Below are 17,547 nucleotides of genomic sequence, written 5' to 3' on the forward strand. Positions count from 1 at the left end.
ACAATCTACAATTTCCTGGGACAGTCGTTACATTTGACGCAACAAATACTTGGAGTCTTGTTTCTGTAGGTGTAATCTTCGCTTGTGATACGAATGCGTTCCCACGTGAACCATTGGTGGGTGTATGGTTATCGACCGGTTAGATCTACGCCGTATATCATGTTTTAAAGATATTCTATTCTAAAGTAGGTATATTATTTTTTATAGAAAATTGTACAAAACTTAGTAATACTCGAATAAAACTCATCATCTTCATTATCAACCCATTACCGGCCCAATACTATCGAGCACCGGTCTCCTTACATAATGAGAAGAGTTTGTAAACAAAAACTGAGCATACCAAATTGATAACTTTATCGCAATCGTAAATCGAAAATAAAAATAGTTACTTAATTATTCATATTCTACCTCTTCCAGGATGATGACGGATGTGATGACGAGGTATTTTATAAAACTGTGAAATAATTGATTAGGTATCAATCTGTGATAGTGATACACTAAAGTCTAGATATTCTTGCTTAATGTTTAAAAAATCCCCAAGTCTTTGAGTTGTAGTCATAGTTTTTTGTACCTACTACAAGAAGAAATATAGACCAAATGTAGAGCTCGTAGATTATTTAAAAACCTTTTGAGCTTCTTTTACGTGAAAGAGACGACTTTGTTAAACTGAAACGCTGACCACATACTAGTATACTGACTACATTTTACACATCCATCTGTTTACTCAATATTCGCAGAAAAATAATTAAAATACAAACTATAAATTATTAAAAGTTTGAATGTAAGGTGGACATAGGAGGTGTTTTAGCTTTATTGTTACGTTGCTAGTATCAAACGATTTATGATATTAGGTATGACCAATGCAACATGGCAGCCTTGAAAATAAAAAGTACGTAAGTATATAATGACAGAGTTCTTTGTGTGGGTAATAGAAGCTTCCGAAAATATACTACTAAGGTATCAACAAAACAATTTGAAAATTAATAGGTCCTTGGTACCATAGAAGCTAGTAGCAACGTTTTATTTTAAAAACTATATCTCGTTATATATAGAAACGTTTTAAGAAACATGCTGCACCATGTGGATCAGTCCGGATTGGTTAAATAGAAAAAAAGGAAATCCATCAGATGCCCATGGTTTTTAAAATCGTACAAAACACGCGCACAGAGTACCTAAATTCCAAAGGAACCGGTAAAGAACTCCCTCAGATTAAGAGTTCTAAACAAGATGTTCCTTTGAACATTTTGATTTAAGTTAGAAATACTCGTTTAGCGCACAATTCACTACTACTTACGGAACGAAATCAATAGCAGATGACATTAAACCACAATCACATGGAACTGACTGATTATCTTTGGTCAAGAATTGAATCCCAGCTAACGCACATTTGTAGCACATTATAACAATAAAACTTTTTAAAACTTTCATAGCTCGATATTAAAATATAGAATAACAAGACTGAAGCCGTTACTTGATATCGGTACATTAATAGTTTCAAGTGGATTTGTCAGTGGATGGGGTATGACGCGGTTGTGACAGGGCGTTCGATCTTGACCCGCAAGATAAGTAAAGGGGCGTCACTCAGTGAATCCATACTAATGTTATAAATGCAAAAGTGTTTTTGTTTGTCTGTCGTTTCTTCACGACCTAACGAAGCAAACAATCAAATTAATTGTTGACACAGACTTACGTTTTTGTATTAACAGTGAGATCGGAAATTTTTGAGTAAACTAGCGGTTATTATATGGTATTATGTAGAACTAGCGGTTGCCTTCGAACTACAATAAAACTTTTTTTATATATGTCTATAGACGAGCGTGTGACGAGCGTGTGACGAGCGTGTGACTGCAATCGAACCTGATGGTAATTGATGATGCAGCCTAAGGTGGAGCGCACTTGCCTTAAAGATGCCTAATCACTCATGATTTGAAGGTTCTCATATTATAGGTACCTACTGGGGAAAATGTAAGGGCATTCCAGATCTTTGCGGTGCGAATCAGAAACGACGATGCAAAGCGTTTCATACGCGTCCATGGTATTTCAACAACGAAAGAGTGCAGATCCTTACTGTGCCTCGTGTTCGATTGTAAAATGGTGAGAGGGGAACTAGATGAAACAGTTCTTGAGGACTGCATTTAACACAATAATGCATTCTACCAATAATAGGTACGTAAAATTTAATAACGCTTTTAGGGATAAAACCCTAAACACAATCGGATTTAGAAGAACGTCATTCTAATTTTTAATGACCCTAATTTTGAAGACATTGACATTAATTTTGAAACATTACACTTTTATACAGTTTTATAATAGACATTTCGAGGTAGAAATCGAAAAAAAAAACAAATATATTATCACTCCCTATGAAAGTTGCGTCTCGAATTAGTCCAAATGTTTCTTAATTACGCCGGAAGCATACAGACAAAATGGTTTTGTTAGTACCGTACATATAATTTCATAGTTTTAGTAAAATACTGTAATTTTGGCATTAAAACAGACACTTTAATTTCATTCATCTGAGATAGATTTTAATAACCATATAACAGTTTTATAGTACGCTAATATACATAATAATAAACTGTATAAGGAGTTGATCAAATAAACGTCTTGTGTCACTAGTCTATGAAATGATTCTTAATCTACAATATATTGGTAACCTGGATAAATTTTATAAGCTGAGAACAAAGAGCACAAGCCGTCATTGTTCGGTGATTATTAAACAACGTAAAAATGACTGATGAGGTCAGTGTGGCAGTAATTCAATCAGGGTAGAGTCATCGCTCGGCTCCTTTATCGGGCGATCTTACGAGAGAACTCGGCGAACGGAGTTTTACGCATTACTTTATTTATATTATTAGATCGCGTTCCAATGCAATAAAATATGTTTAAGATATCAATATACACGAATGAAATAATAGTGACTTTCTATTTTCAAAAAAATCACTAATAACTATCTTGCAAAAAATCAGGTCACCGATATTATACACTTATTCTGGAAAATGTCACTGGCATGTTATTAATCATAGAGAGACAGGTTTGGTTTGTACCAAATTGTGCGTTTTAAAATTAGGAAACAGGTTTTAATTATACTGTCTGATAAAACCAGGATATCTCGAGCAAAAAATAGCAATGAGTACTAGTCGTACAGAGCCCTGCTGCGTTGCAAAACTCATCTTTACGTTATTATAAAGTCCCCCCTCTCCCTCCTCCAAACGACTACTTTACTTGTCCGCATAATTTTGGTAATAATGGAAAATATCAAACATCAGGAAAATCAAACAGAAGTATGGGTAAGCTGCTAAATCGTGTGAATTATCAGGTTTTGTGAAAACTAGTAATACATATTTATTTGCTGTATTAAATAATATGAGGAGGTGCACTCCAAATTTATTATTATTCTGTCCAACACACAAAATAAATAAATGGGGTGGATAGTATGCGATCTGGAAACCTTGAGAATCAATTTTTTGTAAGTTCTGCCAATGTCATTTCAGGCCATTGACCATAAACAGAGTCGTGATTATCGTGGATCAGATAAGTTGTACCAGTTTGGTCATTACCTTTGAACGTACCTAAATAGTGTTTTTGACATTATACATAATGACGTACCAAGATGTCCGCTATTTGAATATTTTGTATATGTTCTATACATACATTATTAATACATTGCATACATTCAGCGTTTCTTCTGATAAAAGAATGTTAATGTCGAGACTTGAGATAAAAACTGGCATGACAATATATGATTACGCGCAATTATAAAAATACGCCATTATAATGGTGGTAATTATGTTACAAATGCTTGAAATAAGATAGAATAAGACTACATCATTGATCGATTGCCAATAACCTTATTAATATGAAACCTTGCCAAAAACTTTACCCCATTTTGGATACATGAATTTGAATATTCTCCCATTTATTCCTTTTTAATGTAAAATCTATAATCGCTTCTTCTATAACCAGTGGCGTGCACAGGGCTTTTGACAAGGTCAAGTAATAAAGCAGAAAGATGGCATGAAATAAGAACCTATAAGTGTAATATAAAAGTTTTAGGGTAGGCAGTGCATCTGTGCATGTATTAAGTGCACGCCGCTGTCTATAACTATGCGTCCAACTAGACTGCCTTATAAACAATTCGATATTACATCTCTGTAGTTTCAAGCCGGTAAATAATAATTGATGGATTAATTACTTCAATTATCCTATTTGATCTAGGTCTTGTTCCTTAATTCTTGCCATAATTGATGCCTCCAGGGGCATATCCGTGAAAAGTTAAATCAGTAAAACAAGCATCAAAACTTTGTTGTTTATTTTACGCAGTATCGGACAACGTATAATAAATAATAAAGATTGACGTGGATTATAATAGGTATATCATACAAAATTAAACGGTACATAGGACTAACATTTCTTCATAGAAACAAAATTAATTTATACATAAATAAGTGTCCGGTGGGTGGCTTCGGCTGTGGCTAGTAACCAACTAAAATAGCCTAAGGACAGTAACGCGTTCCGGTACGGCGCGATTAAGGCTACGTATAGGTAAACCTGCAACCATCGAAGAGCTGCATCATCAATTACAATTAAGTGAAATTATAGTCGAGTAACGGTAACCTTACTTTTTATTCCCATACAAGTTAATTGGAGTGAAAACTTGCCCGTAAAAGTCAAAAACTATAGTGTTATTTTGTGCGTTAAGGTTAAACAAACATTTGTATCCCTATAGCAAAACTCTGATGGGCATAATTCTCTTGTTTATGGGTTCTTCCAAAACCTTTCCTTGATGTAAAATCTGGGTCTTCCTCGAACCACGTATCCACCTATTTCAGCTTCACGTCTTTAAGCTATGAGGGTTACTCTAATTTGTTCTCATATATAATATAAACACCGAGCATATTAATGAGTTTCGTTATCAGGTTCATAATTAAACAAATAGAAAACAAAAATTGCCGTTTTAATTACAAAAGCCGCAAAACCAATACCAATGTCGGGCAAGAGCAAAGACTGCAAACAGTACAACCACGCGTGCGACCCAGCCAGGCAAGCGTTTACAAAAATATACCATGACATCATGGTTTGCGAGAGAGAACATTCGTTTACGTCTTCCCACTCGCACACTACAAGCGTATTATAAATACACTAGCGAGTGCATTTACTCAGTTTGCGTTCAATTAAGTAGGTTCGATCTCGCGATCGGACGCTTATTGGATAACGAGATCGATATGAACCTGGCTTTTTCGTTTTTTTTTTGTTTCGTTTGAAGGCGCTTTCATTAGCTACACCATAATTACTGTTTAGTATCAACAACCGCATAGATTATACGCTGATAGGAATCTACGTGAATATAATCTTTAACTTTAAAGGAGAACCCGATTGGATACCATTTTAACAAACAGAACCGGAAGCTTCCGTAAACAACTACGAATTTTGTTGTAAGTTTGTTATATATGTAGGTATGTCGATTGTTTTGAATTATTTAATACGTTGCGTAAGGGTTTTAGATACAATTTAAAAATAAAACAAGGTAGTTCGACGTTTACACAAGACTAAACCTCTCTTTATTAAACCTTATTCTCCTACTCATTTTTATATTATTTCCATTTCAACACCCCTTAAAGAAAGAACTTTATTTAAGAAAAGTAACTGCAGAGTCGCGTTGAAAAAGATAAGACAACTTGATAAAAGGTTAATAAATTAAAATCGTGATAACACATACCCAATTTTGAAGATGTTATGACGGCAGAAATACCTTTTTTCATCCTCATTATACGTTGCTATAATACTCTAGTAGGTACTTCAATACGTATAGGAGTCAGTGACAGCTGTAGCTTTTCATGATCCGTTCTTTATCGTGCTATATTCTCGCAATTAAATTTGTTCTACCAAATGGCATACGAGAGCAATTTAAAAAACAAAACTGATGTCTATGTTTTAATTAAGGTAATCATAAAAGTTTCATTAATGTCCCGGTTTTTTATATGAGAGGGATAAATGCCCGTTTTCACTGAACCTAGGAATCGCCTTAATCGGTTGCCTTGTGATTTAGGTGGTACCTGGAGAAAAAAAGTTTCACGAAGTCATATTGACTCATGTCATGTCCTAACTACTTATGTTACTTATAGGCAGTTCGCGTATCCCACCCAGGTATCGAACAATATCCAGCTATATAACTAGGCTTAAATAAGAACTAACTAGGCTTAAAATATTTAAATACTATGGAAAAATAATAGTAATCGTGTAATATGACATCGTATCGTAGTTATTCATATTTAAATTAGTAAGCAAAAGAAGAAAAAAAGGAAAATATTACGTCAACCTGTAATGCTTGCCCCCTGGTGATAACGAGCATGTTTCATATCGGGGATAACGGTGAACCTATATTGGTTTTCAAAGAATTATTTGAAGCCGCAGGCAAAGTTTATGATGTCATCTTTCAAAGGTATAACGGTATTTTATTTCAACACTGAACGCTGTGTTCTGCGTGTATACAAACGACTTTGAAAATTTTGAAGTCATGAGAACGGAAGATCGTTTAAATAAAGTATTAAGGACTAGCTATGCCCTGCAGTGCCGTAGCAGCTGTGTAAAGATAGCGATGCAAGTTTATAATCGACAAAGGTATGCGGGCATAATGCTTCAATCACCATGGCAGTAGAAGCATGAGATGTTATTCGAGCGCGCTAGGCAATGAAAGTTGTTTTAAATCAGTAAATGGATGGGTGAGCAACTTGTTTTAAGGTAAGGTAAGCTGAACGCCGTTATTCACCTGGCATGTTTGCATGCACTATTTACGTATTAAGTGAAGTGTTTGCTTTCCGATCGCTGGCCCACCTTTAGTACCAACAATATTGGCCAGATCTTCACAATATTGTGAAGATCTGGCAAAAGCAAATTGAACTAATAATCAAACCTTTCCAATGAAAGAAAAAATATTAAAATCGGTTAAGGAATTGCGGAATTATAGAGTAAAATCGACAAAAACTTTTATAGCCCATTTCGAACGAACCCTTTTGTTTTTCGCGATGAAAAGTATGAATTATTTTAAACCGGAGCATCAGCTATTGATGTACCATACTGCAATGAAACATTTTCAGTAGCTTTTGTGTGATGCGCGCAAAACCCAACAGACATACAGACAAAAGGACACACAGACAAACAGACAATAATTTCAAAAGTAGCAATTTTGCGTTGCAATGTACAGAAACATCTAGTCTACGATTTTATTAGCTTAACTCTAGTTGGTCAATACATCTCATTATATCTGATTTGAGATCACGTAGAGATACTCATAGAGAGCATAGTTCCACTGGAAACAGGGAATGGAAATAGATTTAAAGTTTGAAGTTTCCAAAGGCATATGTTATTTACCTACCTACGTAATTATACAATTTGCTTTGTACAACGTAAATGTGTACCTACAATGACAGTTTCATACCAAGAGGTCGTGACTAAGTGTAAAGCTTTTGGCTCTGATGTCATACAGTTGTTGGCTAAGTACTTCGCAATCACCACTAATTAATCATACTCCTTTTTATCACCATCATACTTTTCCAAAAAATAATGTTATAATTTTAATCTTAATATTCCTTTAGGAGATTTCTCTTGCTGGACGAAAATTAGGATTGAGAAAATGGTAATTTATGAAGAGAAAAAAAAGGAGTAAAAACACGGGAGTGAGAACTATTGCGAACCTGTATTGTAAATCTGGAAGCTTTCAAGTTGAAATAGAAAATAAAATTTTGGTACTCTCTGTGGAATTTAATTCTGTACTTAATATTTTTAAAACTTGTTAAAACACGCTACTATGTTAAAAGAAATTGAGACTAAGAGGTAGCCCGTAAATACTGCGGCCAAAATCAGTGATGGGAGTGATATTTATTTGCGCGACGTATATTCCGAGTACGAAATTTCACCCTGCGAATTTTGCTCGCGATTTTTATCACGTACATAATATTCGCGCGAGATTAATCCGAAAGTATTAAACCAGAGATGTATTGATCGCGCGAATTTCAAACCGCACATGCTTGTATGATTGCTGAGTTACAGAATTGCGGGAAAAAAACCCGCGCGGATCTTTTTCGCAGTGCGGACTAGGTCTAACATAACCGATGACTTCACACCTTTTATGATTACTTGTGGCTCGCGTTAACTGTCAACTAAATTTATCAAATCAGAATCGTTAAAGATACCTATTTGTCGATAATATGGATTAGTGATATAATTTCCCGCAGAGTCATACACAAACTTAGGTATGATTATTTAAAAATATAAATATTCAACAGAAACCTAAATTCAAAATTCGTTTATTTCAAATAGGCCTACTTTATAAGCACTTTTATAACCTCAAGTATGCTCGTAATGTCTCTAGCATCGGTGTGTAAGGCAGATAACGCACAAGAGGCCGACAAGAAGCTCAGCAAGCAACCTTGTAGTTGATTCCTTCTTAAATATTTGTCTCTTAACCTCGCTGTAATAATTGTGATTTAACACATTGTTTTAACTTATATATTCATTTAATAGAGTAACATAAACAGCGATAACATTGGAAATGTTTTGAAGTTTAGGCATGTTATCGTATACAGTATTATCAACTGTCAACAAAACAACTTATCAAGTTTAAAACCCAATATTTTCGACTCTGAATGTTAACGAATATTTGCTCTAAAAACAATCTGTGTCCGCTGCCTATTAACTATAATTTTTTGAAACCAATTTTTCTTCATTTCATAAAATTATATTAATTTCTACTAACTGTGCAAACGTTAAAATAAGCCATTAAAATTGGCTCCTACATAGCAGTAGTTAAAATTAAAATAAACAAAAATTAACAATTTAAAGAATTGACATTCACGAATATACATTAGGTACATGTTTCCACTGGCCCGTTACTGCGTCCGCGTGAACTATAGTTTTTCAAAAATCCCAGGGAACCGTCAGTTATCCTGGGTATTTTTTGTAGGTAATAATAACTATTTTCTACGAACTAATAATAATTAATATTTGTCAGCGAACGCCAAATAATATTTTTTTTTTAATATTTACTTCGCCTTACTTACTTCGTGCTTTCTATTGGTAATAATTTTTTTCGTTAATTTGTTGCGGAGCCTACAAAACAAAAACGCGTGACGTGTGTGTACTAATGTACGCGCGTTAGAAGTTATAATTCGTTGGCGTAACAAGATTAAAATCTATATAAAATTTTATCTTTCGCCTTATTCTAAGTTTGTAGAAATAAACCACACTAACAATAGAAAAAAGGTATTCAATACATTGAAAGTTTTATTATAATTATCTAGTTATCTCAACGGACAAACAACCAAGTTTCACTCAACATAAAAATTTGAGATTTTTCTACAATTAAATCACCGAAATGAGCCCGCAGACTTTGACAATTGAAAGTGTACACTGTCAAACCTTATAGCTAACTTCGAGCTGTCGGTTTTTAGTGAAGGTGCGCATCGTAAAAATTCACTCTCATAATTTTTCCCTAACGCGCCAATAGAAGTATAACTTCAAAAATCTTTCCTCTTTATAATATTAGTATTGATTTTCCATTTTAAATAAGTTTATATAATTTATATAACAAAGTGCGTAATTAGCGACATCACCTCCGGCCCGCGGTGTAAACAAGCCACCATGATGTCATGTTCATGTTGTTGACCCAACCGCAATGTGTGCCTACATTCATTTTCGAATACATACAACGAGATGATGACAGATTATAAAACATTATATACTTATGTTATATATTTATTAGTCTTTTAATTATGACAGCACTTTTGTCAGTAGTAACAGTAATAATGTCATCTCAAGTTTAAATTATTAACATTTATACAAGCAATTTGCAGGAATGACATTCGTTATAAGTTGAACCCGACTGCGGATGTAGGGGATGAGTATTAAATTTTTAGGACACGACATGATTTATTGCGTAATTTTTATAATGAGATGAGTTAAAGATTAAAATTGAGGTGTTAACTAGATGTGACGTGAAATCTGGAGGTGCCAGCGTGAATTGGTCTCATGATAATAATTTCGAGATTAGAAAACACAATTTACTATTAAGTCATGTTTATTGACGGAAGTTGTAATAGATATTTGTGGTGGTGATATTTCTTCACAAAAATAAACTAATTTTACGCGTATAGGTATAGGTATAATTAAACAAAGGATTAATACAATTGTTTCAACATCATCTAATTTCAATAAAAATGCAACATTGAAGTCAACCATTTGTATTTCTCTGTAGCAGTGCAGTGAAAAACTTTCAATTAAGTTATTGACACATTACACTTTTTATCATTTCATTATGATACCTATACAATGTACATAGCACCGTAGCAGCTCTCTTTCTCCTGAACTCGATGTTATTATATATTTCTTCTTCCTAACGAAATGCGCCAAAACGTGGCCTTGAAACCATCATATCGCCGCCAAGAAGGTTATATAAATCGCCGCCTAAGAAGTTTCATGTAAAACATGCCAATACATAGTAAATAATTTGTACATAGTTATATTAAACTTACCTCGCTAGGGCGCTTTTTAACTTCACTACGCCATTGGTCTTACTGGCTGTCGGCGGGATGACATCACTAGGCACGGCTTCTGCCTGCTTGAAAGTCGTTGCCTGTGGCACTTCGCACATTAGTGGTTCCATTCTGCACGAAATAGATGTTCTCTTGGGAGGCGTTGTACGCGGATAGGTGTGATGCTTTGAAGAACTAGCAGTTTGTTCAGTGCATTTAGACTTAGGGAAAGCCCGTGCGCATAGAACCGTTGCGGCATTCTTCAAGTGCGTGCGAAATCTGTTATTACTTTGGGTGCTCAATATGGCACCCTCCATTTTTAAGGCATAAAATGTCTCAATTACAATCAGTGTATGGTCGAATCCATCGTTAACAATTGCACTACACTGTGGTAGAACACGGGTTACCTTTTCAGGATCATGACAGTTTCATGACATGAAATAGTTGTTTTTCAAATATCGTGAGGAAGACTCACGATATTTGAAAAACAACTATTTCAATTTTACTGTTTTTAGTGTTTATGAACACAATATGAAACATTTTTATTATTTTTTGCTTTATTACGTCCTTAAATTGAAATTGAAAAGTTAAATTGAAATTTCGATGTTCACGTATATCATAATCGTTATCGTGCTATGTACGCTATTAATCATTATAAGCTGTTATAAAATCGATTTGCTTAATAAAATAAGACTTGAATCATTGCTTGTTAAATATTAGATACGGTCTACTTGGCGGATCGCTCGCTCGACTGCATTGCAGTAATAGTTTGGCTCGATTACCTACAACGTCTAATATGCAATACATTTTAATAAATTAACCGCTTACTTTGCAATGAACATAAATATCAATTCTCTAGGATAAAATCCATGTTTGAAGATATCGGGAATTTTAAGGCATATCAATACCCTGGCAGGCCTGAACCTTGCATCTTTGATTGTCCATACAAAATGCATATAAACTCCCGAGCTTGCTATACTTTACATAGTCCGTTTTAAGATATACTATGGACCGCATCATTCTTTTGGCATAGTACATACTTATTATCTGCAAATAAGTAAAGCCTATTTTAATAAATGAACCGCATTCATTGCTAAACATATAAATATCAGTACTTTAGGATAAAATCTATGTTGGAACATATAGGGTATCTTATGGCATATGCATAGCCTGGCAGGCCTTAGCCTTACCCTCGAAAATCAACCGTAAAAAAACTCCAAGTCCTTTTACAATACACCCTGGAAGTCTTCGCATAATGCATGAGATAATTTGTTTTAAGATGTACCGCATTCTCGCTTTATCTCGTTGTAGCAAAAGTTAAACACCTTTTTTTATAAAGTTTCTGTATCCAAAGCCTGCACTGATAAGTACCTAGTCGGATTGGCGAAATAACTTTCATCGCAAGGAACAACTGGACGCAAGTGGCACTACATAATAAGTAATAAATAGGCGCCACAAGAGCTCTAGCCCGTCTAATCCCTCCAAGAAACCTGCCACCATCACTAGACATTTTTCGGTTTAAGCAAAGACGTTGACGCGTCTTATGAATAGTAGTTTGGTGTAAAAAAATCGCCTCTAAGCGATGTGTAGAAAAGAATGACATTTGAACAATTTAGCAAGACAGGTTTTTAATTTGGTATAATTATTTTTGTATAGGTTTGCGGAAGGCTTCGGAGGGCGCGGGCGGTTGCGGTCAGCAGGGGGAGGCGGGGGGAGTGTAGGCGCGCTGACATCACCGTCGAAGCCAGCCGCTCTTACATCACCGCTGGCGACTTGACTACCTCCCACCGTCGCCTGACGCCTGCGCGCCCATGCCCCTTCTACCACACCGATCTAGGATGGTGTGGTAGAAGGAACACCAAAAATTACATTAGAAACAGCAAAAATTTTAATTTAATTTTAAGTTACTGTAAGAACGCAATACTCATTTACCGAACGCAAGAACTATCCTAAACGAACTCTGATTTTGAACTTTAAATTTTCATTTCAGTTTAGTTTAATAAATATCGAAAAGAGTATTATAATATAATATATCTTAGAGGTAACAGAAGATGAATACTTTGCAATTAAAGTAGCTAAAGAAAAGCCTAGGTATCACACCTACGTGACTGAAATCAAGCGAAAGGAAGGCATACAGTTCATTAAACGCACAACAAGACCTTCGCTCTTCTTTACTCACACTTGACGCTTGCAAGATAATAGCATTTACTCCGTCATATATTGGTCTGAGTCAAAGCTGTTGGATGTATTCAAGACATGTTTGCGGTGATTCGTAAAATCAGATTGTCCGACTTTTAAATTGTGTTAATTAAATCATTAAATTAGAATTGATGAAGTTGTGGGCTACCTAATAAATTCCTAAAGCGACAAGAAACACTCATTTGTTATTTGACTATAGCACAATTTGTTTACAGGGTAGGTGTTCATAGTTCATACGAGTTTAGTTGTAAACATATTTTGTAGGCAGAATTCCTAATGTGATCTACCTACGTTAGCTTATTCAAACGTGTGAAAGTTAATTACGATTTTCATAGAATTGAACATCTTGTGGCTATACTGTTTTCCAGTATCGTACTTAGAGGGCGCTGTTTTGATTCCATTCAAAGCGTTGTTAAATTTCACGCGATCTTATTAATAAACGTAGGTAGAAAAACAGACATAAGCAATGACTCTACGGATCGAAACAATCGGTTGATTTTAAACATTTACCATTTACTAAATGGCTTTTGAAGTCGGTTTTGCGAATCTTATTTTATTTTGTGGTTTTTGGTGTATAATCTAACAACCAAAAAAACGCAGAAAATTTGCCTCGTTGGAATATGGTTTTTAAATACTTAAAAACAGCGCTCCAACAAAGTTAAAACTTGAATAATTTAATTGATATTATTAAGTTAATTATATAACATACTTTGTGGTTGTTAATAATCTCAGAGATCGTTTACGTAGTAATATAATAATATTTATTATGTTTATATACTCTAAAGGTTTAATAGCACCCACCAGGGTGGTCCTTTTCTCAATAAATTTAAGTAAATAACATAAGTATTCTTGCCTGCACGACTTTTAAATGTTATTTCATTCAGTCGAAGAATAGGAAATTATTTATGCCAAATATAATTAGGTTGAATCTTTATTATGCACGTTTCTTTATATTACATTCGCGCAGTAAGCTTTTTCATACGTAACATCGTAAAATAATAGCCTGCGGTGAAACTAATTATTTAGACATAGGTGTAAGTGCTGCAAACAATAATTTATCATCGCCCACGTTTCACACCTGACATATCCGCATTATTGTCACCACATATTGTTCATTAAGACTTAATAAAGCTTACTATTGAACGCGTCATGAGCTTCTTAAATGAGGTAAGAATAGTTTGTTAATACTTAAATTTTTATTTTTGTTATTTATCAGCGGGGTTTAGTTTCTTGCGGTTTTATTAAAATCGGCGACTTGTCAATCCATTAATCTAAGTTAATCTGTATGCGTCCATAAAACAAGGAAAGGATTGTGATTAAAAATGTACACCAATCAACAAACTTTTATTACATAGCGTCTTCTCGTTTTCAAATAGGTGGTTCACAAAATTGAAACATTCTATACTATTTATTATGTTTTATCAAATAAATATCGATAGAGAATATTATTGAAAACAACTTCAAAGGCGCGTTTTTCGGTGAACACGAATAAATTCAGTACACCTATACTTTCTGAGATCAGCGATTTCAAATACATAAAGACGGCAGATAAATTTATTACAGAATGATGTTGATGACTCTAATGAAGCCTTAGAATATTGGTAGTAACGAGAATACAATTTTGGTCATTTCGAAAGTTGCCGGTACTAATTAGTTTACTCCTAATTTTATAAATGCAAAAGTGCATTTTTTTATGTTTAGCCACCAAACCAACCAGCTAACCAACCAGTGAACCGATCTTGACGTTATTTGGTGCGGATAGCTCGTATCCCAGTGACGGAGATGGGATACCTATATTCTATCCCGGGAAAGCAACCGGATATTGTTTCTGCGGGATTAAGGAAAATAGCTGTGCGTGTAAATTGCATAATACAAAACTGATGTCGACAATATTTTGAATAGAAATATCTCGCATCCTGGATTGGGACATAGGATACTTTCTATCCTGGGAAATTAACCGGATACCGTTCGTGCGTTGCATAAAAGCAAAACTGATGTCGACAAAAATTTTGTATAGAGTTATCTCAAATCCTGGAGGAGTACATAGGATACTTTCTATGACGGGAAAACAACCGAATAGCGTTCCTGGTGGATTCAAAAAAATACTTAGTGTGTACATACTTAGGGAATAAAGGCAAAACCGATGTTCACTACATTTTGCTTCGAATTAGCACCCTTGAGATGGAAATAGGATACTTTTCAGCCATTGCGAAAGCGGAGTACAAACGGCTCCCTCGGGATCATTCCTCGATAAAAACACCGAAACACACGCAAAGGAAGTCGCATGAAACATCTAGTAATATATAACCTTGTAATTATAGGAAACATGTGATACCGTAGTATTAGCAGTTATTAAACAAGTAATAAGTGTACTTAAACGAGACCTGTATCATGAGATCAAGGCTGCGCCGCGTCGCCCACAATACATCTGTAATTACGAGTATGATCGCCAGTTACTCGATTTCATGTTAGTTAACTAGTAATTGTTGTAATTACTTTAAGTTTAATTCTACCGCAACTGTACAACCAGCAGGCCTAATCAGTAGATTCGAATGTTATTATATATTAGTCCTAATTAATAAGAACTATATTCAAACCCTAAACTCATAGGTTAATATTGAGTTTCGGTGGATAAGAAATTACAATGTAAAACTGCCGTTTTATTCTGTAACCCCAGTTTCCAACCGAAGTTCAATTTTGACGTCATATTCGGCACGCAAGTTACATAAAGAACATCAAAATTTTGACAGTCTTTTGATGACAACTTTTCTTTGTTTACTTTACTAATGATAATTGTACAAGTTGATATTATTTTTAAAATAAATCGTACACAAATATTTTGCGTTCTTAATAACAAACAAGCAAATATATGATAATGGCCGATTTCAAGTTTCAGAGCAGCCACATTGCAGTCGCTCACTTAGTATTTTAGTAGGCTATATTCAGTAATTACGACTTGTATAAAATACAATCATATTTGTCGTTCAAAGCCTACAATCACTTGGCAATAACATTCTGACACATACTTCTAAATGCGGTATAATATATATCAGTTATTATATGTTTAAGTTAACAATGTTATAGGATGTATGCATGAATCGCATTGTCTCTCATTATCATATTATTATTATTTTTTACATTCTCGACAAGTAACTATGCATTTAAAAATGATCTCATCCTTTATAATATGTTTTTATACCAGTTGCTGGTCGCAACTTTGTCCACTTATAACTTATGTTTTCTCGCGGAAACAGAAAAAAAATAGTAAGTCACTATGTTTTTTCACACACAAAATATTTTTGAGCACCTGGGTGTATGATATGAAACGATATTTTTAAATTCTATCCCTACGCGAGAATAAACAATGGAAGAGAGTAAATTTCAAGTTATATCCATGAAACTTGTTATCTAGCTTTTTTTGTTGATGGAAGAAAAATAAAAACTTTATTGCATCTAACTTAAATGTGGGAGCGATCGTTGCTTGTATACCATCTTACCACTATTTCTAAACAATTTAATATATTTTGTAATAACTTCTAACTAAGAATATGATATACGTATACTTCCGAAGGTCCTTTGCTTTTTGTTAGAAAATTAGCATTCCGGTGAGATACAGAATGCTAATTTCCTTTTAAAAAGATTTAAGGTGACGTTACACTGTACTTTGCATAATAAAGACTGACAATGGTAACCACCATAGTGTTCACATACATTTATATTAAAAATAGTTTTAAAATACCTTAGCACATAAAAAGAAGAAGTAAATAGTCGTTATCAAGTACCTATACTATTTCACTTATAATTACTTTAGTCATATTTCATATATATCGGTGTGTAAATGAAAATCGTAATAGGCTTTAGAGGTACATTATTTACAGTCTCTGAGCCTTATCTGTGAAACCGAAAAGCTAATAGTTTTTGAGTAAACCATTGCCATAGTTTTTACTGAAAGAAATCAGATACAGCTTAACATCAAGTGCAAAAGTATCAAGTGACTCCTGTCACGCGGTTGCGTCGGGTAGCTTACTTACTATGCACGTGTCAATCTTTTATCATCAAAAGGGTTGTCATAAGTAAACACTAAGAATGTTTTGAATTTTTTTCTATGGAAAAATAAATATGCTCCTTTGGATTTCATATGCACTCTTCAACAGTATTTCGTAATTTCGTTATATTACTATTCACTAGCTGTTGCACGCGACTTGATGCGCGCTTTTGGAAAGCCAAATAATTTTGTCCGAAAAATTTAAAATAAAATCTGGAGTCAGCCACCCTTATCACCAAGGGGTATAAAAGCCGGACAAGCGGTTTCGTTAGATAATAAACATTTTATACAATATTATATCTAAACACTAGGTATATGTAAGTCATTACCGACCATATAATGCCCCACTGAACATCATGGGTTTTGACCTGTATCCATGCGCTACAATACACGTTGGAGGGCTCGAGCTGCAAAGCTTGTGTACAAGGCTTTTGGGAAAGGCGGTATCTACATTAACTATAAAAGTATCACTATACTATTATCATCATCATCATCCATTTTCGTTTCCATATATTTAAAGCAACCTCAAAAAGATCAAATTCATTTATTTCAAGTAGGCCTAGTGTATAAGAACTTTTAAATGTCAAGTCAGTCTGTAGCTCTACGAACGGTTCGGAAGGCAGATTCCATCGAGAAGAGCCGGCAAGAAACTCAGCAGATTGCTCTTTTCAAACATCATTTTATAGTATAACAATCCTTATATTTTTTTTGTTTTGTGAGAGATGAGAGCGGAGTGGTCGGCTTCCAAGCAGCCTTTTCGTTAAGGAATTCATC

The 17,547-nt window shown here is 34.4% G+C and overlaps 1 protein-coding gene across 5 annotated transcripts in view; it reads right to left on the minus strand.

The window, feature by feature from the left end:
• Window positions 1-17,547, minus strand: part of LOC120623219 — an 87,232-nt gene that overhangs the window by 47,207 nt on the left and 22,478 nt on the right. For 2 of the 5 annotated variants that reach the window (XM_039889108.1, XM_039889107.1), the window contains exon 1: window positions 10,530-10,958. The exons of 2 other annotated variants lie outside the window; for them this stretch is intronic. In XM_039889108.1, coding sequence (XP_039745042.1) covers window positions 10,530-10,846 — 317 coding nt within the window. In that variant the 5' untranslated portion in view covers window positions 10,847-10,958. Of the gene's footprint in view, window positions 1-1,294; window positions 1,465-10,529; window positions 10,959-17,547 lie in introns of those variants that run through there. One more of the 5 variants, XM_039889109.1, reaches the window with a different exon arrangement.

Source organism: Pararge aegeria, chromosome 4 (assembly GCF_905163445.1).
Source record: "Pararge aegeria chromosome 4, ilParAegt1.1, whole genome shotgun sequence".
In the NCBI taxonomy this organism is placed as follows: domain Eukaryota; kingdom Metazoa; phylum Arthropoda; class Insecta; order Lepidoptera; family Nymphalidae; genus Pararge; species Pararge aegeria.